The 23894-nt window shown below is 37.7% G+C and overlaps 1 protein-coding gene across 1 annotated transcript in view; it reads left to right on the top strand.

The window, feature by feature from the left end:
- Nucleotides 1-22885, top strand: part of LOC124776177 — a 149508-nt gene extending 126623 nt beyond the window's left edge. Inside the window, exons 3-4 of the mRNA XM_047251012.1 lie at nt 14687-14772; nt 22217-22885. Of these exons, the coding sequence (XP_047106968.1) occupies nt 14687-14772; nt 22217-22258 (128 nt within the window). The 3' untranslated portion in view covers nt 22259-22885. The remainder of the gene's footprint in view (nt 1-14686; nt 14773-22216) is intronic.
- The last annotated feature ends 1009 nt before the right edge of the window (nt 22886-23894 follow it).

Here is a 23894-nt window from a genome sequence, read left to right as displayed (position 1 = left end):
ATCTTAGCGAAAAGTCTGTAGGCGGTAATAATCTCAGTATTCACGCAAGAGTTTTCCAAGAGATCATACCTATGAGGGATACTGACAACAAAAAATTTCACTTCAGGCATTTTACAAATTACTTGCTTTAAAACTGTTGTAGCACGTCTAGTTTCATTGTGGTATACATCGTTGGCGCCTCCAATTATCACACATGTGCTGCCATTCGTCATAGATTGATTACAGCTATGTAAAACTTCACATAGTGGCGCTCCTGGTTTGATTACGCGTTACCTTGAATCCTGTTTTCTTAGAAATCATCATTTCGGCTACACCTCTTCCATGGCTGTCTGCTAGAATAAGGATTTCATGTCTATTTTCCAACGTGGGTTTTTTGTTTTGTTTACAAATAGCAGGCCGATTTGTTTTGCTTTGTGAGCGCAATTTAGCGTTGATCACTGAACTATCCGTGTGGATGATGGTACAATTTGATTGTTCTTTCTCCTCTGTGCTATTTTCAAGCACACTAAACCTATTACTTAGTTTTAAAGTAAGTTCCGCTGTTTTTGTTTTTGGTCGTGTGCTGCTTATTTGACTAGTATCTGAGAACTCTTGTAGGCTAGATTTTGAGGAATTTCTCACACTTATTACCAAGTTTTCAAGCGTTTTTGCGTATTTTATAATATAATCGAGTTCTTTCCTAAGTTCGTTCTCTACATTCACTTGCAAACCTGCCCTGTGCATTTCACTGCCTTTGTCCCGCCCGTTGCATTCTATACCGCAGTCGCACTTATTTAGAACTTCCGATCGTGAGAAACAATGGGTATGGCACCACTTATGATTGAACGCGCAGATTCTTAATCCATTTAACACAATTTTGTGGCATATGGTACACTTCACTGACGAAATACGATCACAAATTACCGAGCGATTTGAAACTACGTGTATACTCGCCGCCATCTTGGACTTAAACTCGTTGGGTTGGGTTTGGGTTGGGTTGGGTTGGGGTTGGGGTTGGGGTTGGGGTTGGGTTGGGGTTGGGTTGGGTTGGGTTGGGTTTGGGTTTGGGTTGGGTTTGAGTTTGGGTTTGGGTTGGGTTAGATTCCTCTATAAAGAATTTGCGTTAGTATTTTGCAAGCATGACTTCTTAAACTGATAGCTCAGCAATTATCACACTTTCTTTTGAATTGGAATTAATAGATTCTTCTTGCAATCTAGGAGTATTTTACCTTTCACATACATCCTTGCACACCAGATGGAAGAGTTTTGTCATGGCTGGCTCTCCAAAGGCTATGGGAATATTGTCTATCCCATGGCCTTCTTTTGACTTAGATCTTGCAGAGCTCTGTTAAATTCTTCTCGCAGTATTATATCTCCCCTCTCTTCTTCATCTACGTCCACTTCTCTTTCTATAAAATTGCTTTCAAGTTCATCTCCCCTGTACAGATCCTCCATACACTCTTTCCACCTTTCAGCTTTCCCTTCTTTGCTTAGGACTGGTTTTACATCTCAGCTTTTAATACACATACCGTTGCTTCTCTTTTACCCAAAGGCCTCTTTAATTTTTCTGTATGGGGTATCTTTTTCCCCCCTAGTGAAATATGCTTCAAAAAATTCCTGCCCCGAGATACAGGGCTACAGAGATGACACTGTGAACACTATTTCGAAGATGCGAATTTTAGAACAAATCTAGATATTTTGTTGGGATTTTTTTATTTGAAAGATAATTGCTTTATGATTACAAAGAAATAATCCGTTCGGACTTATCGTCAAAGCTCTTTTACCATAGTGTTCTGAACTTTTTTTATAATTTATGAAAAACAATTTTTTTTCAAAAATGCCAACAATAAAATTTTTATTTTTTTCCTGGTGATTAGTACCACATAGTTCTACATTCGCATTGAAAAGGAGAGCTTCCACTTTTAAGTTGGACAGGGTTTATTTCAAAAAATCTATTTTTTTAACTTTCACGGTTAATGTATGTCTTTATTGAAGTTGTTTCTTACTAATTTCTTTGTTATAATGTTTATTAGTATTGTCTTTGTTGCAGTTATTTCTTTTCACTTTCATTGTTACAGATATTTCTTACACTTTGTTGTAGTTTCTTGTCAGTTTCTTTGTTGTGGTTGTTCACTTGCAGGTTTCCGTATTGTAGTCTTTCAATGCTAATTTGTTTACTGAAGAGGCTTCCAAGATATCTGAGACCCTCTAGTGAGTTCTGTGTTTTTGTGAGGAAGTAGCAAGTAGCCAGTTGACGCAGTTGCAGTGTGTTATGTGAAAAGGATTGTTTGCAATGTCTTCTGACTGGGGCCACAGGAGAGTGAAGTGTGCCGACTATTTGCAAATCCATAAAAGAGTGACATATAAGACAAACAAAAAAACGGGCTTTGTTCAGGTTGGGAATAAGAGGTCTCATCTGAAGACTCAGCTTCAAAGTGACAACTTTTTATGTTCTACATGTTTTGACAGAATAACAACAATGATAGTATCTGAACAAGGTGAAGCCTCCCATGGTGCAGGTGATGCAGATTTTACATCAACGGAGGAAGAAATAAATACCCTGAATCAGTCAATTACAGAGGTAGGTGTTAGTCCTGTTAAGAAACCATGGTCAGTGAAGTAAAGTCAGAAGCTCTATGCATCAAGAAAGCGCAGAGAATTACTGAAGCTATGATGAATACACTACAGCAAAACTAACCACACTCTTCAAAGTAAAATTCCATCTTCAGAAGAAAATGAGCCAAAGCACTCTTGCATCTCTTGCCAGGATTTTTTCACGAATATCAATTCAGCTGTTGAATATTGTGCATCCTACGGTGAAAAGGTGCAAGTTTTAACTATTATTCCAGAGACATTTTCAAAGAAAACAATTGTGAACCACATTCCATCAGTATCAAAGTACATGGTAGACAAATCAAGAAATGCGAGGTCTGTAAAAGGAGTCTTATCACGAGCAGATCCCTATTATCATCACCCTGTAGAAGCAGCTCAAGTTCAAATAGTGCAGTCATTTTATCTGGAAGATAAATGGGATTTCCAAAGTGCCAACAAGAAAGACACTATAACTGTAACAGTTGAAGGTCCAAAAAGTTGTGAAAATGAAGAGGTATATGACTTGCAGTATTAAAGAAACTTTTGCAGTTTATAAGAGCAACTATACAACTTCACATATTGGAAGATCAAAATTTTATGCACTACGACCTAAGTGGGTAGTTTCACACCCACCTAGAGATGTCTGTTTATGTGTGTACTGCATGAATTTTGAACTTTGTGCGGTAACTTTGAAGAACTTACTGGAGCACGTGACATATGACACCCTGGTTGGGCGTGTGGACTGTGATGTAAAGTGAGAGACTTGTTTGTTTCAAGAATGTGGTGACTGCCCTGGAAAGGGAGGACTGTCTTTACAGACACTTGGCCTGGTAGATGTAGCAGATAACTCTGTAGAAATTACACATGCAGCATGGGGGAAAATAAACTAATTGAGACAACTGTTGACTTTGACAGTTTCGTTGATGAACTTGGTAAACAGTCAGTGTAAGCAGCAACACACTAGCATCTGAAGAAATTGCAACAACACATTTCAGAAGTGAAAGGGTGTGTACACGCTGAAGAACTATGTTTAGTTCTTCACTGTGATTTTGCTGAGAACTGATCTGTAATTCTCCCACAAGAAGTACAAGGTTATATCATTGGAGTAATGACCAGGTTACACTGTTTACAGGAGTGACATATTTTCAAAACAAAACCACAAGTGTTATAGCTATAAGTGATGACAGGCAACATGACTCAGCAGATGCTTTGCTAGCAATGTGCAAAATTCTTCAACTGCACACAGGGGCAGAAAAGATCATCATTATTTGTGATGGTGCTCCTAGTCATTTTAAAACTCATTACTGGTTGTTTGAATTGAGTAAGCTGCTTGTGCCAACTGACTGGGTATACAGTGCTACTGGTCACGGGAAGGGGTCTTGTGTTGTAGGAGGCCTGCTGTAGCACCATGCTACAAAACAATTTTTCCAGACCACATACAGCTGCGATTCAGAATGCTGAGGATTTTACAAGAGTCGTGAAATCTAACACATCCACAGCCCTCATTCTTTTGTCCAAAGATGAAATCGAAGAATTCTGTGAGCAGGAAAAAGAAGAATGGTCCAATCAAACTACTCCTGTGAAAGGAACAAAGAAGACAAATTATTGGACTCAAAGTGATGGGCACTTTAAAGAGAAAGAAAGAAGAAATCTTGTTTGTTCGGCCAACACCTCAGAAGCAGCAGGATAATATTGAGATTCACAACCTGAGAAGGTGGATGTTCATGGCATTTGTGTATGACTGTGACTGGTGGATTGCAGAGACTATAGACACCAGTTCATGAGTTAAACGAAATTGTAGTGAACTTTATGTTATCACATGGACCAGCTGCTGGTTATAGGTTATCAGCTTAAGGACAGCAATAACACCATCAGTGATGACTTCCTGTTCACAATGTTTTGAAGACTGTAAGTGCTCCAGTTCCTATTGGTTCAACAGGAAGGCATCACTCTATATCAAAGGAAGATACTAAAGCAGTGGAACACATTTTTAGTTCACTGACTGACTAATTTCAGTACAAAACAGAGTACACAGAAGTTGCATAAATTGAAACCTTTAAGTCTTTGGACCTTTCACATACATTTTGGAACCATTTAAAATGCTCGAAAAACGTCTCTCTTACTCATCTTTAAAAACTAAAATTATGTTAAATAAGGCTAGGTTTCGATTTTTATGAGCCGATTATGTGATAATGTGGCAATAAAATAGGTTATATTTATGCCAAAAATTTCAATTGTTTATAAAACCTGTTCAACCTAAAAGTGGAAGCTCTCCTTTTCAAGGAAAGTAAACTACATGGTATTAATCAACAGAAAAAAATAAAACATTTATGGATTAGCATTTTTTAAAAAAATCCATAAATTATAAAAAAAGTTCAGAACACTATAGTAAAAGAACTTTGACACATATCTACAAATGGAGGGTTTCTTTGTAATCATAAAGCAACTATCTTTCAAATATTAAAAAAAAAAAATATATACCTGGTACTGTTTCAGGTATACAGCATTTTAAATTTTTTCCAAAATTTGCATCTTCCACATGGTTTGCACAGTGTCATCTTTGGAGGGCTGTATCTCAGAGCACAATTTTTTTTTTTTTTTTTGAGATAACAAAAAAATGTGTGTTTCTTACTTAGTCCTTCATTTTAACATATGCTAAATTCAATAACATCCGAGACTGTAAAGGTAAGATTTTTTTTCCTAGCCTTCCTGAACTGATATGGACTACGCCTATAGCAATCACTTTCTATGCAATACAAGACATGGAGAGAAAGTTCTCTTTGCTTATGACAGCAACAGCATATTCACGCACAGAACACAAGAACCCCTTTTAGAAAAGCCAAATGAAACCCTGAAGGATGTTTCATTTAATTTTTTTCCCCCAATCTAATGCTCACCTCACAATGATGTAGCCATTGTATGTAAATTGAAGGGGATCACTCATTCTTATAAAAGATATAGCAATTGTCACGGGTAGCTCGATATATAACTGCACAGGATACAGGTGGTTAGCCACACCCTTGTCGAAGGAACCATCCTGACGTTTTCCTGCAACGATTTAGGAAAACCACGGAAAATCCAAACCAGAATGGCCGGGCAAAGTGAATTCCATCCTCCCAAATATGAGATCAGTGTCTTAACAGCTGCACCACCTCATTCAGCTGGTCACTCAGTAGGCGCCTACTATACAAAGTACTCTGATAAAGCTTATAATACAAAACAGTTTTTCTCTTCATTGCCATACACACTAAGCATTTCCACTGATGACTTCTGGCCCTAAGGATGCAGATATGCCATTTGCACTAGCTCCAGTCTGTTCTGAAAACTGACTTCACCGGAAAAATTAAGTCAGCATCCTTCCATGATAAGTGAGATGCTGAACACAGGAGAATGACATGCAATTTAGATATTGATAAATGATGTTCTTACAAAAGCAGTGAACCATGATAATGTATTGAAATGGGACAGGGTGATGTACTTGTCCCCCCCTTTCATTATTAATCGCCACTCTGAGCCCTCGAAGTAGTACATACCACTTATTTATTCCAATAGAAAATGCTGTTTTGGGTTTTTATTTGTTTCTCCTTGGTAAATGTAAGTCCAAAATGGCTCTTTTTTAATAGCTATGTATAGAACTATTAGCAATCTATTTAGTAATGTTTTCCTCGATATAGACTTCAGATCGTTTAGAGGCACTCACTCAGTATGGCTCTTTACAATAAACCCGACTACTTCTAGTTACTACTCCTATGGCGCTTTTCAGCAGTTCGAAAATCGTGTCCACGTTTCGTGCCTTCGGCCCCAGAAAAGTATGCCACAGTTACGAATCGGGTTTATGTCGGAAGAATATGTCACCACGAGGCATCGGTTGTTACATACTGATGATAAAAACTCTTAAAAACATAACCGGGGTTGCCACAAGTTTTCCCAAGTGAAATTCCCTGATATTTCACTGATTTCCAGAGAAGTTTTAGCATTTTTCCTTAACAAATTTTGAGATCTCAATGGTCAGTAAAGACATAAGTTGACAGAAAAATTTAAGGACTTCTGTATTTCTCCCCTGTGTGAGCAAAAATCTTCAGCAGTAACATCAACATCTTCTGTAATGAAATGTTTTTAGATGGAGAAAGCAAGCCCAACGGTATATGTGTTCTATGAAGGCCACTGTTGTTATTTTATTTCAATAAAACATAACACATTTGGTGACAAAAATACACATTTCCTTGGAGTCACAAAACAGATTTAAAATACCTTCACTGATTCCAGAAATAACCTCATAAAAAAGTAGGCACCTTGGGAAGAAGTGTATAAGGCACAGAAGGCTTATGTAACCAACAGTATATGTGACTGCCAATAAAATGTTAGTCCTATTATATTCGTTATTGTCAGTTATTACCCATTGTGTTATGTCTATTATTTTACAGGTGTCGTGTAATTTTTCTTTAGAGAAATATATGAGTACATAATGTACAAACTACCAGGGACTGCCACAATTTTTTTCTTCTTATTATCCATACTCTGTAATATAAAAATTACTTTCAGAGTGCCAAAATGTAGTAGAATAAATAAAATGTCCATAAAACACCACACTGTACAATGTACTTGTGGTGAGACAGTCACAATTCCTGAAATCCATTGCCTGTGGCCTCTGGCCTGCCGAGAAGCACTGCTGTCCCGGGTCCTCAGATAAATTACGAAAATCTGCCACATTATGCCGTATAAAAACAGGCCCAGCCTGTGGGCAGATTAGTGAGACCAGATCTGACAAGCACAGCTTTCATATTAGTGGGAAATTATGGGCTTCAGATTGGCAGGCCAGATCCGTTAGCGATACCTGCAGAAATGGCCTGCGGTTTTGGTCCGTCACGGAAGTCCACTCGTGTGGTCAGCTGTTCGTGTATCGGACACCGTGTTGATGAAATGAGACTGCAGTGATCGATCCTTGCAACAGACAGCATGCACAAATACTCCGAGAATCAGTACTAATGGTGATAGGTAGCAACTCACCATAAAGAGTATCACTGAGCCACAGACAGGCACACAGAAAAGACAATCACACTCTCACAATTAAATTTTCAGCCACTGTCAGAAAATGAAATGACACACACGCATTCACACAATCACTCAGACACAACTCGTGCACGTGTGACCACCGTCTACGGCCCGTGTCGACAATCTCTGAGAATCGGACCCAAACAAACTACACCTCGTGCGTCCCTGCCTGTTGTCGGCAGCTGCTAGACTAGTGGCAAGAAGTGGTGGCGGCACTGACTGTGAGCTAAGTGGAGTGGTAGGAAGGGGAGAAGCAGTAAAAATGAGAAAGTTGGGAAGTGGCACACGTACTGAGTGAGCTCTGCCCAGCCAGTAACAATGCATGACATCTCAGTAAACAATCCACTTCATATACTGAGACAAAAAGATTTTTCCACTGGTATTTTTTTCCAGATTTACCTGATAAGTTTGAAATTCCCTGATTTCCAGAACTTATGGCAAGCTTGGTAGCATGCTGATGGATGCCAGTATCTCCAAGTGTTCATTCCCTGTTAACTGACAATCCCTGAAAAGTTTATTATGAAGTCTATCGATTTATCATCTATGCATAATGTGACCAAACTGTTTCTACTCCTTATGCTGAAGTGCATACTTCGTGTGCGATGCTAATTTACTATGTACTGCCCAATTATAAACATCCTTGAGGATTTCATTTGCTTTAGCAAATAGAAGCTGTGGTGTTTTATCAGCAATTATGATGTCGCTGTTATAATCGACGAGAACTTTTTCTTCGTGTCTCGTACTATCTGGAAGAACACTGATACGTACTAAACACGGAACTGGATCCGGTACACTATCCTAAGGGATACCTATGTTTATATGTTTCTTGTCTAAAAATTGTTTTACAAAAAATTTATGTGTAAACTATCTCTAGCGCTTGCACCCTTTTTTCGAGGTAAGAGTGATACAACCATTTGCTTTTCCTTTTACACCTACTGCTTCTAGCTTTTTATAGTATTTTGTAGCCAACATTGTCAAAAACCATGGACAAGTCTGCTTATTTGCCTATAAACTGCTATTAGATAAAAACTGTAATTATTCATGTAAATCATTAAACTATCTTTCATGATAGATTCAATAACTTATGAGGGTGCAGATAGCAGTAGAACTGACCTGTAGTTTTCAATACTTTACACCTTATCTTTCTTTAGTGCACAACTCTGTGCATGCTTTAGGTATTCTGGAAAAATACCTGAATTGAAGGACTCATTTATTCCATTTGTTAATGGGGCATGTGTGCTGTATATGCACCCCTTCAGAACAGAGACTGGGACAATATCCATATCTGCTGGCTTCTAATCTTTTACAACTGGGCAGTACAGGCATGTATGGTGTCTAAGCAACATAGACATAGACCACATAGACTGGAACATGTATCTATACCTACTCACTTCTTATCTTTTACAATTACGCGATATGTAATAAATTAACACTGACCATAAAGAAAACAGTGTGCACACCTGCATAAAAAGGGAAAACAAGCATTTTGCATTAAGCTGATGATACATCTAAGGATTCTGTAACCAACACAAATTTTTTTGGAATGAACATTGATTGTCAATTAACGTGGAATGAATACACAAATATACTGACAAAAGAATGTCATCGGCATGTTATGTTCTTAGGGTTCTACTATCAGTGTGTAACAGCCAATGTCCTGTGGTGACATACTATTCCTACATACACTCAGTTCTTACCTATGATATTCTGAACACCATTTCTAAATTTCAGAAAAGGGCCGTAAGAATAATACCTAAGAGGAAGTTAAGGCTCAATGTAAAGAATTATTATAAAAACTGGCTATACTTACCGTACCGAGTGAGTATGCCTACATCCAATAATCTGTTGCGCAAATTGGGCAGAACATCTGGTCTACTAAGTATCCACTAACCCTTACTAATATTATAAAAACAAAAGTATGTGTTGCCTGTTAGCTTTTACAACCAAACCGCTATAGCTATTTTACATCAGTGAACATATATCATGTTAAAAAAATATTAAATCTGTACCAAAATGTAAGCTATACACCATATAATGTGTTGCTACTTCAATAGTACAATGCATAGATGTGTGCTCCTGCCCATGGCCCTCCACACACACTGCTTGGCAGCAATGCAGCCATCTCGTGCATTGCAGAAGTTGGGAGGAGGGGCAGTGTATATTACAAGCTATGGTTACTCAAACAGGCAGACAGGTGAGGGTTGCTAATGTTACTGCATGTAAAATAGCCTACTTACTCATCACCCGTCATGACAGGACAACTGATCTGCCAGAGCATCTGCAGGTAACAGCTAGTAGTTCCATACATAATCATGAAACAAGAGCCAATTCAGACTTACATTTACAAATGGAAAAACAAACATAAACCTCAAAACAGCATTTTCTATCAGAAAATAAAACTGTATAATACATCCTATCCAAGAAAATGAGAGAGATTACTAAAATATATCTGTTTAAAAAGACAGCTATAACATTCTTCATAAGTAATGTACACAGTTATGGATCATTTACATGAGTCTGAACAGTGGTTAATAATGGAAAGGGATAACTATAGCACCCTGTCACATCACAATATGTGGTCATAATGAAATTCTTTTAAAAGAAAAAGATCTACAGTGTGTGCCTTGTAATTTTCCTGAGCTCAACATCACAATAGGGCGGGGGGTGGGGGCAAGCTCACACAGTTTTTATGACAATGGCAGACATGCATGTGACTTGTAAAGGTCCAGAGTCAGTTTTCTAAACAGACTGGAGTTAGTGACAATGTTTTATAAGTATCTGGAGCAAACTGCACAATAGGGGCCAACTGAATGAGGCAGTGTGCTTATTCAGTTACTAACTTCAAACTCAGTAGGATGGAGTTTGTTCTATCTGGCCATCCTAATTAACGTTTTTCATGATTTTCCTAAATCATTTCAGGCTAATGCCAAGAAGGATAATGTCGTGGTTGACCACTGATAAAAGTAATCTTACATATTCTATATATCTGTATATCTGGAGCTATTTATTTTTATCGTATTGTGAGGGCAAATCCTATATCATTGTGGGATGACCCCTGTAAACAAAGAAAAACAGCCGAACGAAATGACATGTCATTAAGGCACTGATGGGATCCACATAAAAGGATACGCAAGTATGTCGGCTAAATAAATAATGATCGCTGTCCAGTATTTAATAGATACCGTATGATATTTACTGTTAGATAATTAGATGCAATTCTCAGTGAAATAATTATTACTAGAAAGCTGGCAAACGAATAATCACTGTTTTTTTCAGTATTCTGGATTGATTGCTTCACACCGAAGTATGCGATCACTAATCTACTTCTTTAAATAGGCTTTTTTAGGTTTGTTATGTATTCACAGACTGATAGTAAAACTAACAATTGTAAATGTATTTCACTATTATTTGTAAGCGTTTCATACCTGAACTTCAAGATTTACTAGTAATTAAACTCAAACATAATCAAGGACTCTACTTGCAGTTACGATATTAAAACAATCAGCTTTCACTGTTTACGAGCAACCACGGAATTGCTGCAAATACTTTCATATATACTGAACTCAGTCGTTGAGTTTTACTGTCAGCTTCTGAACTAAAATTATCTTTTTCATATGTCGCCGTGAATGATAAACAATGTTGTTCTAAAGGGTATATCCAATTACGAGGGCAGTTCTACAACATACGATGTACAGGAATCTATACGACAAATAACACAATCATAAAACATTGAACACTTAATATTTCATCTCAACAAACCAAAAGCATTAATGACAAACACAAAATAACAACAATGTTTCGGAAACAGCAAATCATTATTTTAGAACGAACAACTTTTCGGCATCGTATCAATGCTACATAGTAGCTAAACACGAATATTAAAATTTATACATTTTTATACCTTGTGAGATTTATTTACTACTAAATATCCACATAGAAAAATGTGTGACAAGCTACAATATATGCTCAATATCAATTCCAATTTGGCGCTCATTTGAAAAGTAGTCGCAGGGTTGCCAACTATCATACAATGAAAATACTAAAACATTCTCACAAAACGGCCAAAAATGGCTAAAATATAATTTATATGTTTCTTCTTCTTCTTTCGTTTCACCCTCTTTGGGGTACGCTGGATCAATGATTTCTTTGCGCGTTGTTCTTTCTTAGGGTCCAGTATTTCTTCATTCTATCTGATCTTCTTTTCCTCTCTTCTTCCGAGATGAAGGCTTTCGACTTTTGTGTAGATTTGTTTTGGAACCTTAAGGCCCGTCCACACGCAACGATCTGTCTGCGCAAATGTCTGCGCACATCACATCTGCGCAGACAGATCGTTGCGTGTGGACAGAAGATATGCACCAACCTCAGGTGTGTGCAAACCTGGAAGTTGGAGTTGGAGGTTTGAGCGAAACCTCTCAAATCTGTGGGTTCAAACCACATCTGCGCAGACAAGTTGGAGCGTGTGGACAGGAGATCGCCACAAATCTGGCGCGAAACAGCTGTTTGCTCAGTCTAGTGTTTGTATTTGTGCGCACAGGGCATTAAAATGGCTGATACTCGTCAGTCTTCTCGGGAGTTTGTAAGTGAATTCATTGAAATATATAGAAACCACCCATGTCTGTGGAAGATTAAAGTAAAGAATATAGTGACTGAGACAAAAAGACAACAGCATACAATGCTCTAATTGAAAAATTGCGGGTATTATTTCACTGAACTCTTGTTTCGATATTGCAGTTGAAAATTCCAAATCCTTGTAGCTCCTTCCTGTTGCTAGGAATCTTAATGTTACCGCCAGGCGTTCATGAGGAGAAATTGCCCTTCTCTATACAAGTATTTTTTCTCATAAGCAAATAATTTCGCCAGTCGTTAGGTTCGCTCTGCAACTCTCGCAGTAAATTTACGTGAGAAAACTGCTTTCGCTTTAGCAGCCACTGTCTATACCTTTTGACCACTTTCTCTGTTTCCTGCGGTTGGTCTGAATGTTTTTTACAACACAAGTTGCGAACACAGACCACGACAGAACTTCCTCCATTTCTATATTTCAAAATAACGGAATTAAATTTTTGACGTTTACGGGGAGCGTAGTCGCTTGCCACTGATATTTCTGTTCTACACCGACAGATGGCGGGCGAGTAATAGATTGGGGTTTGTGTCGTGTGAACACATCACATTTGCAGCGATCTTTTGCATGTACAGACATCTGCGCCGATGTCTGCGCAGACAGATCGTTGCGTGTGGACCGGGCTTTATGTTTTCATCTTTAGAAATTAATTTGGCTGTTCGATCGATAAGTGAATTTTCTGAAATCTTTAATTCTACTAGGTCTTTCTCAGTTTCTTTAAACCAGTTGGGTTTCGTTTGGCGGTTACGGAAAAAGTCAAAGATTTGTTTGGTTAATCTCTTGGAATTCATTCTGAGAGAATGACCATAAAAATTTATCCTCCTTTTTCGCATAGTATTTGAAAGTTTTTCAGTTTTCTTGTAGAGAGTTTCATTTTTGATGACTATAATCTAACTGTCTTGAAATTTTGGTCCTATAATTTTTGTTAAAATGTTTCTTTCCTTTAGCTCAAGTTTCTCCATTTGGCCTTTGAAATTCATGTTTAGTGTTTCGGAAAAGATATTAAATTCAGATGAATTCACAAAAGCAGCAGAAACCATTCAGACACCAAAGCTGGGAGGATATCAAGGAAAACCTCATTACTACAGCTGAACGGATAGCACCTAACACAAAAAGTAAAAAAACATGCCTGGTGGTCGTTGGAATGTGATACCCTCGTTGAAACAAGAAACAGGCATGGCAAAACTGGCAAAGAAAGTAGACTGAATTTCATTAGAGTTAGAAAACTGGTAGATAAAAATATTAAAAGGATTAAGAAGACACATGAAAACAAAACTCTCCTCCAAACTGATGAAGAATTTACTAAAAACAACACAAGAAGCTTTTACAGAACTTTCAAACAAAGGTAATCACGATACAAAGCACCCACCCTCCAATTTCGAGATGTAAATGGGACCATCGCTCACAATAACGCAGAAAATTGCAGATTACTAGCAAGCTACTTTGAGAAACTCTTGAATTGTGAACCCATCCTTGAAAAATTTGAATCCATCCCAAATAACCGTGAGAAGCCAGATTCAGAACCACCGACTACTGAAGAACTACAGAAGGTCATTTCAGAACTTAAAAACAACAAAGCATCCAGAGAAAGCCTAATAATAGCCAAACTATAGAAAAAAACTGACAAAAATGCAATTACATCCCTTCAGTGTGTTTTCGAAGAAATCTGGAAAGAAGAAGAGATCCAGACAGAATGGAGAGCAGCTCTCATCCACCCTATCCACAAGAAAGGTTTGAAGACAGACCCCAACAATTACAGAGGAATATCACTGCTGGATATAACATACAAGATTCTTTCTAAGGTCCTTTTGAACAGGGCAGAGCTGCAAATGGGCCCGCAAATCAGGGAATACCAGGGAGGTTTTAGAAAGGCTAGATCATGTTCAGAACAAATACTAAACCTCAGAAACATCATGGCATACCAAAAATCAAGGGCAAAAACATACATAATATCCTTCATTGATTTCAAAAAAGCATATTATTCGATTGATAGAGTGACCCTTACAAATACATTTTCGTACGTTAAATTTATGGGCGAACTATCGGAATCCCTTGAAATAAAAACGTAAGTGCGACAGAGGGATGGATTCTCAGCATTGCTGTTCAATTGTGGGCTTGAGAAAGAAGTCAGAGAATGGAACACAAATATTAAGAGTGGTATAAGACTGGGTAAATATCTCAGAGAATGGACTAGTTGGGAGGCGGGGAAAGTAAAGCAATGGGATCCATAAAAAAATGTACTTGAATTTGACTTCCAACTAACAAAAAATACATACAACAAAAAGTCCCTCCTTTCGTGTGGGTCCAAAATTACACATTACAAGACAGTGATTAAGCTACAAGCAATGTGTTTAATACATAAAAAAATAAAAATACGAAAAAACACTCATCCAGCAAAAATAAGTATCACTCTCCTCAAGTTCATTTCTTTTCTTGGTGCTGTAGATTTCACTGGTCACTCTCGCATATGCGGCATTTGTACCAACAAGCTTCCTATTTCTGCTGGGACTTCAGATGAAGAACAGTTAATGGTAACATTTCAATCCATATCTTACAGTCATAATAACAGAGAGTAAATTCTTTTTAACTCTGTTTCTGAGGTTTTTTTTCTCACCAAGTTTACCTGGCTAAAAATTCTCTTGGCTCCAGCACTGGAGCATGTTAGAGTTAACACTGAAAATGAGAGTGAGACTAATTCTGTAAAATGATTTTCACCTCTGGCATCACTGTACTTACTTCTTGGCAGAATTCAGAAGTGGATGTCTGAGTTATCCATTTCATATAGCTAATGTTTCCCCTCTGGTTTTCAATATTGTCGTCATTTTGCTTAAAACTCATACCATTAACTAATACCAAACCAGTAATAGAATGTTTCACTGTTCTCAAGGTGTCTCTAATATTTAGCAATTTCATTTGGTGGATTACTTCAAAGTTATCTGCATGGGTATTTTGAAACTCCTCAACCAGCTTTTTTTGTAAAATTCATCTGTGCCATAAAGTTTTCTTTTCGTCATCGGACAGACTGGAGAGTTTTAGTTCACTTTCGACCGAGTAACAGAGATATGGGGATGGATCAATATGATTAGCAATATTGCTTTGAATGGGATCAATTTTAGCTGTGGGATTTATTATGCTACCTCTTATGGACCGAACTAAATTGGCCAAACTATCTAATAACTTATTGGGATCCGCAGTCTCGGATTGAAAGTTTATTGATTTTTTTAGATCGATCACATACTTTTACTTGGCTCCTGCACGGAGGATGCTGGAGGTGGAAGCTTGCATTCGGTACGTACCACACTCACTGCTAATACACACCCTGCCTCCTTCTTCCAAGAGCAGCCAGCTTACAGCTCATGGAAAATAAGAATGTGTAATAGGTTAATGAGCTGCAGAAGTGACACAAAAGTTGGTGGCGAGTCACTAGAAGGATCAGGTCAAGGTATAGCCTCTTCGCCCATTTTGGTAAATAATATAAACAATCACTAAGCACAACATTACACTACTGATTATCACTACTACATAACAGCTAACTATTGTTACGGAGCACAACACTGTTATGTAGCTAACGTTGGCAGCACCCATGAACATTCAACAGCTACCAGAATGCAGCCAGTTTCCATCGATCACAGAATGCATCTTAATGGATGTATCCTTGTGGTACTGTATAAGAAGCAAGTATTGCGAATTTATTCACAATAAATGTGCATGTGCCTAAACTTTTTTTAAAGTTGCACTGAGAAGAACATGACAATTATTCATGAGTTTCATGCATAAGTACTTAATAGTTTCTGGGCAGAGTTTCCTCTGTAGCATGAAAAAGTTCAAACTGTTGTTAATGACAGAAGCAAAGCAGAAGAACAAAACAATTGTTTTCAAATTATTTTTTCATCTGAACATATACCTCACTGTTAACACCATGCAACATGCTGGTGTTGTCTATTTTGAGCCCCTGAATATTTTTTGGATCAAGTTGTTTTATTCCTAAAAATGCATAATTACATTTTAGTAGCTCAACAATACCCAAAAATTTCGTTCATCTGTGTGCTGTAATATTGCCCAGCAACTGCTAATAATTTGGATACTGAGATGTCAGTCAATTCATCTATAGTAAGATTGAATTTCAGTTTGGCTGTATCTCACACTAACAGAAAGTGAAATGCGAGTTGAGTAAATTCACAGTTATGCCCATACATTACATCACATGCAGATGAGGATCACTGTTTTACTGTCACTCAAAGGAAATACCTTATTGTATAATTGTGGCAGATAATCAGTACTCATTATTTCAGAATCTGTTGCAATGTACAATGCTGATCTAACTTCGGCCTTTTTCGCACCTGTGATTTCATCAACTCTTTTAAACATGAATTTATTCTCACATTACTACTAAATGAAATAGATGCTGGAAAGTATTGCTTAGAACTTTAAAATGATGTTTTCAATGGTAATTTCCAAGAAATTTGCCCAACCAAGCTGCGGGCTCCAAATGATGGATATCGAACATGTGATTCTAAATCGATATATCCGAGTTACTAGGAAAAACCAAACGATTCATATCAGTAGTGAGTGGGATGTCTGGTATTGTAGATGTTTCTTTGGCCGACTGCCTCACGTGATAGAATCTAATTCCATGCTTATGCAATGTAGAAAATTGTTTGAATTTTTTGTCAGAAATGTGACACTCTACCCATATTTTTGCGTGACATTGGCAGAATCTACTCAGGTTGCGACAAAAAGGAAATGCTTCCCATAGCATACACATCAAATGGACTTTCTGTCACGTCGACGACGAGTGAGGTAAGTCGTTTCCTTTGTAATTACAACTATTTCAGTAACGCTCTGCTTTTGTCGTTGCTGCAATGACCACTATAAACGTGCTCATAATCACAGTCGCGTGATCAGTTTAGAATGGCACGTTCGATGTCTATCGTTTGGAGCCTGCGACTTCGATAGGTAAACATTCTTGGAAATTACCTTTTAAATAGTATAATTTTGCCCTTATTATGCTTTGTAAAATGCTGTAGTTGTCTCCGATACAACTGGTGGCATCCATTCCTTAATATCCAACATATCCTACCACTCCTTTCTGTAAGTTTGTATATACTGTGATTTTGGCATGATGTGATAATTAACTAATACAATTAGAAAGTTCAGTATATTCTTTCAGTACTCACTGCTCACTCACGTCATAAACGAGAAACTTTGCACAGCACTGTTGTATAATATCTTGTACCACATTTACAAGAAAGTGCCACTGTGTTACTGTAAGCTCTTAACTCTTTAGCTCTTTTTTGTGGTGTCCAGATTTCTACAGACAGGGGAACCACCAAGTTATATGTCACTGAAATAGGAGATAAGATGATATATATTATGATGTCATTTCATGGGTATGTGAGTGAAGAGATTTCCAATGTTTAACACACGACCCATGTGTGGTATCTATCATACCATGGCATGGAGGAAACGAACATTAAGAAATACGAATACATTCATAATAAAATGAAAAGCTGTATAAAATTATTTAAAAACAGTCTTCATCATAGCCAATGTAGACTTCTGACCAGATTTGGTCTTTTAATTATGGGCCCTCATCAGAGTTTGCACCATCTGGATGACGGCGTTGGCATCACTGAGTAGTTGAAAGACCAAAGTGAACAGATGTATCCAGTGAAACTTAATACAACAAAACTTCTAGAGAGAAGTAAAATTAGTTATTCCACCATAAGTTTTTGTGTTCCTCAAAACATCATTCTATAGTAGCTCTGCTCCTTCCACAATACCACATTTGTGAGATAGGCTTAACAGTTGCATAGTATGGAGAGTTGCTGAGATGGCATGGGAGGGGGGAGCGATGAGGGAGTGGCATGGCCTCAGGCGGCACAAACTTGGAGGTGGCAAGCAGCAGCCAGGTCGGATAATCCTGTCGACATGGTCATTTCATCAGTTGATACATTGTCATGTGAACTGCATAGGTATTTACGGAGGATTTGAAGGCAATTGGACAAATGGAAGTGGTTCAAAATTGAGTTGTAAGATTTAAGGCTTTAGACTGTGTTAACCACAAAATATTACTGCAGAAATTGGACCATTATGGAGTAAGGGAAGTAGCTTACAATTGGTTCGCTCTTACTTCAAAAACAGAAAGCAGAAGGTAATTCTCCACAATATTGAGAGTGGTAGTGATGTTCAGTCCCAATGGGGCACTGTTAAGTGGGGCGTTCCCCAAGGGTCGTTGCTGAGGCCACTGCTGTTTCTTATTTATATAAATGATATGCCTTCTAGTATTACAGGTTATTCAAAAATATTTCTGTTTGCTGATGACACCAGCTTGGTAGCGAAGGTTCTTGTGTGTAATATTGAAACATTATCAAATAATGTAGTTCATGAAATAAGTTCATGGCTTGTGGAAAATAATTTGATGCTAAATCAGTTTTTACAGCTTCTAGCTCACAATTCAACAAGAACCGATATTTTGATCAGACAGAATGGGCATATTATAAGTGAGACGGAACAGTTCAAGTTCCTAGGCGTTCGGATAGATAGTAAGCTGTTGTGGAAAGCCCATGTTCAGGATCTTGTTCATAAACTAAATGTTGCTTTATTTACCATTAGAACAGTATCTGAAATAAGTGACAGTTGAACACAAAAAGTAGTCTACTTCCCATATTTTCATACGCTTATGTCATATGGTATTATTTTTTGGGGTAATTCGTCTGATTCAAAAAGGGTATTTTTGGGTCAAAAATGGGCTGTTCGAGCTATATGTGGTGTAAGTTCGAGAACCTCTTGTTGACTCCTATTCAATAGTCTGGGAATTCTGACATTGCCCTCAAAGTATATATTTTCTTTAATGTCGTTTGTTGTTAGCAATATTAGCTTATTCCCAAGAGTTAGCAGCTTTCACTCAGTTAATACTAGGCAGAAGTCAAATCTGCATGTGGAATGCACTCCCTTAACTCCTGTGCAGAAAGGAGTGCACTATTCTGCTGCATCCATTTTCAATAAGCTACCACAAGAACTCAAAAATCTTAGCAGTAGCCCAAACATTTTTAAGTGTAAACTGAAGAGTTTACTCATGGCTCACTCCTTCTATTCTGTCGAGAAGCTCCTGGAAGAGCTGAAAAATTAAGCAAATGCCAGTGTTACATGTTGATTTTCTTTATTTAAACTTACGAATTGTCGCCTAATACATATCCTATATTTCATTTTAACTGTTTCTACTATCGTGTTATAATTTCATGTATTGACTCGTTCCATGACCATGGAGACTTCTCCTTAATTTGGTCCCACAGAACAATAAATAAATAAATAAATAAATAAAAATTAATCTAAACAATTATACCATAAACTAAGATTACTTGAGCCCTCAGTGTTACTGTCATTCCAAAGAGGAAAATAGCTTCAGTCTGTTGTCAGAGGCAACAGTTACTGATAGGGGTGTTAGTACCATGATTTTCCTATAAACAGCAGCAGTGTCTTTAGTATAGACAGATTTGTTAGTTCATTTACTAACCACCAGAGGCTTCGTTATGTCTCGTTTGTCATAGTAAAAAATTATTGTTTCATTTACTCCTCAACACTTACACTTCCAATTATGGATTACAGCAATATTATCATACAAGGCCTTTTTCAGGAAATCTCATGGTGCCTGTAACTGGTTGTGAACCCCTCTGATCGTTATATCCATGATGTTCGACTCTTTGACCATATTTCACCATCGTTTGCACAGCTATTCTGGCTGCAAGAGACAAGTGCAGAGATTACCATATTCTCTGTCTTATCTACTGTCATATCAACAAACACTGACCCTCATGTTTCTATTCGATCTCAACGCTCTTATCTGAAAACATGACAGAAACACCGATTCCCATCATAACAAAATTCTTTCTGTGCCACTCTAACCATTTTCATGAAGTCTTTCTCACGGCAGGAACCCAGCTATAGAATAACTTCCCACATTACATTAGAGGACTGAATAACATCTCCAGTTCAAAAGGCAGTTAATGACATACTCTGCTAAAACAACAGTAAGGATTATGGTTGTCCCTGTATGCACTAGTTGCCCTTATATATTCATCTTTAGAATCAGATCGTCCTCTTTTTTCCAGTATTTTTAGCTAGCTAAATCAGAAATGATCTATCTTGTATCTAAAAATAAATTCAAGATTTGGACACCAAAACAAGCGCCATGTGAAGTCTGTATGTAGCAGCGAGCTAAACATCAATCTGGAAATGGACAGTAAACTGTGTGAAGGCTTATTTATGGCAAGGCTCATCGTTTGGCATTTGGCTCGAGGAAGAGAACTTCAGAACACAGGCTTGTGTGGTCGGTTTCAGAATTCAATAACGGGATATCGGTATTTTGTACTTTTTAATGATGATTATACGAAGTTTAGTAGACTAAATTTCATCAAAGAAAAATCTGAAGTTGCAAATAAGTTATGTCAGTTCATAGCTGAAGCAAAAACTGCTGGATATATCTTCAAGGAACTTCTCAGTGACAATGGAACAGAATTTCGCAATGTCGTGGAAACTGGCAGAGCCATAATGCATACACATGGAAATATTCCACAAAAGCATTGGGCGAAGATGGTGAATACTGCAACCTACATCTTGATCTGAGCAGACCTTCCAATAGTCCACGGATATCCTCATATGAACTATGGTATAGCAAGAAACCAAGACTGAAACGTTTGCAGAAGACAGGCTCCACCTGCTATGCTTATATTCCGAAACATCAGAGAAGGAAGACGGATTGGAAAGCAGTGAAAGGAATTCTTATTGGATACGATATTACAGAATTTATTGGAAAGAGGAGGGTAAACTCATTAGATCACAAGATGTAATCTTTGAAGAGGCATTTGAAATCTGAGAAACATTAATTTCCCCAGTGACTACTTTTAAATCAGCAGGATTCAACACATCAGACTGATGACCAGTCCATTATTGATGAGGATAACAGATGTGTGAATATACATGAAGTCACTCAGGAGGAAGATCAAGAAGACATAAATGAAGGAGCCTCACTTCCTCTGCGTGATTAGTCAACTCTCAGTGCTCCACAAAAGTTTAGAGATTGTGTGATGCATCTCCCAGCATGGTTCCAAGAACCAGAAACATTCAGTGAAGCCATGAAGTCTGGCTGGAAGGAAGCCATGGATTGTGAAATAAAAACTCTCCAGGAAAATAAAACACAGGACCTTGTTGAACTACCACCAGGAAAGAGGGTCATTCCGAACAGTTGGGTATACGAAGTGAAAACAAATGCTGATGGATCAGTCAATAAATTCAATTCAAGATTGGTGGTGGAGGACTACTCTCAGAGGAGTGGAGTTGGCTAAGATAAAACCTTTAGTCTTGTAACTCGAGTGTCTACTAATGAAGCACTACTCTGTGTTGCAGCAATTGACGTTCCAACATCTTTTCTTTTTAATGATTTGAAAGAAACCACATACATGCAGCAACCTGAAGGATGTGATGATGGGTCTGGGAGAGAATGTAGCTTAAAGAAACGTCTGCATGGACTGAAGCAGGCTCCTTGTTGCTGGAATGAAAAGTTCAGTAATCATATCTCTAAACTTGGCTTCCAGAGGACCGAAGCTGATTCTTGTATTGTCATGAGATAGAAAGGCTCTCATAAAATATTCGCCAGCCTCTGTGGCCTTGCGGTTCTAGGCGCTTCTGTCCAGAACCACGTTGCTGCAAAGGAAGCGGGTTCGAATCCTGCCTCGGGCATGGATGTGTGTAATGTCCTTAGGTTAGTTAGGTTTAAGTAGTTCTAAGTAAGGAGACTGATGACCTCAGATGTTCAGTCCCATAGTGCTTAGAGCCATTTTTTAAATAAAATACTGCTTGTGCTTTATGTTGATGATGGTTTGATTGCAGCTCACAGTGAATAGTAACTACAATAATTTATCATTGATTTAACAGAAGATTTCAAAATTACTTCATCACCTGCATCATTTCTCTTAGGACTGGAAACTGATTAACAAGAAGACGGATCTGTTCACGTAAGTCAGTCTCATTTTGCAGAGAAGATATTAGAGCACTTCAACATGAATAAGTGCAAGGCTATATCTACCTCGGTTGCGAATGACAGTGATGCAGAAGAAAGTCATCATTACTCTGAATTTCGGTTCAGACTAGCTGTCGGAACACTAATGTTTCTGATGTGTGGGACAGTTCCTGATACTGCGTATGCTGTCAGTGTGGTGTCTACAAATCCGGACAAACCACAGGTCGTGATTTAAGAGGATTCTACAATACCTGAGAGGTTCAACAAATTGTGGGCTTGTTTATAAAAAAGCTCAAAAAGGGGGATTTTTGAATGCTATGGTGATTCTGATCCGAGTAGAGATGTTGGCACAGGGCGCTCAAAATCAGGTGTTCTTTGTCCTTATTCTGAGGCACCCATCTCCTGGATTAGTCAAAGACAATCTTCTGTTTCCATATTCACAACTGAAGCTGAGATTGTAGCCACTAGCGAAGCTGCTTGAGGGATAGTCCGGATGAAGAAGCTTTTCACACAATTGGATCAGTTGAAATCGACACCAATTTTACATATTGATAGCAAAGCTGCTATCCAGCGAGCCTAGAATCCTAAATTTCATCGACAAACGTAGCATATTCGTATAAGACATATCTTTGTTCACGTTTGTTAGTGTTAGTGAAATTACAGACTTAAAAGTGGACACTGAAGGACAACTTACTGACATATCAACGAAACCATTGTTTTCAGTTAGATTTCAATGGTTGTGTAATAATACTGGATTCTGTAAGTTAGTAAATAAGGGAGAGTGGTGCTGTATTTTTTTTTCATCTTTGGAAATTTAATAACTGAACTCTGTACCTTTGTTTTCAGCAGTTGGCAGTACAAGTGTGTAATCTTTTACCTTTTGATCATGTGCCTTTGTTTGGTTTGGTTTTGAATAAAGCTTGCATTATTCAACTGTGTAAACGTTCGTTTTTCTTCTTGTGTTTTTCAAGTGTCTAAATATTCATTTGTGATACAGTAACTCTCAGCAATATGTAAAATAACAAGATAACTAAGTCGATTGATCTTAAATAAGATTCGATGGATGTAAAAACGAAAACCTTCGTTCATTAGGAAAGGATGATAAATGTAATAGGCAAACGAAGGAAGTGCACAAATCTAGGAATTAGTCCCATTGCCCATTCAAACATTTTTAAGAACTGAAAACCTCCTCTCAAGTTCTTTTCGTGCTCATTTTATCTATTCAAAACTTACAAAAACATGTCTCTATCACTTATCAATCTCTCTCCATCAAAATCTCTTTTGTAAAAATTTTACAATTTAATCGACACCTGTAGGATGCCCAAGAGTAAATTTTTCCAATGATTTGAAAAATTTTGCAGATTGGTTCCCAAATCTACTCTTGAGTGATGCAATCAACTGGTTGAAAACTTCAGACTCTGATTGCTGGCAAATTCAGGAAGCGTTTTGAATTTACCTTGATCGAGACATTTTGGATTTTTGTGCTGACACAGATGTTTAGATTTGCCAACAACAAGGTCAGCAACATCTTGATAACTTTCACAGCGAATTTCCTGAAATTTAAATTAATAGGTAACCATTCACCCTCAAAAATAGAAGCTAAAAAAATGATATGATTGTATCTGTATGTATGTT

This window comes from Schistocerca piceifrons, chromosome 2 (assembly GCF_021461385.2).
Source record: "Schistocerca piceifrons isolate TAMUIC-IGC-003096 chromosome 2, iqSchPice1.1, whole genome shotgun sequence".
Classification (NCBI taxonomy): Eukaryota; Metazoa; Arthropoda; class Insecta; order Orthoptera; family Acrididae; genus Schistocerca; species Schistocerca piceifrons.
Note: the sequence above shows the minus strand (reverse complement) of the source record. Positions and strands in the feature narration are given on the sequence as shown.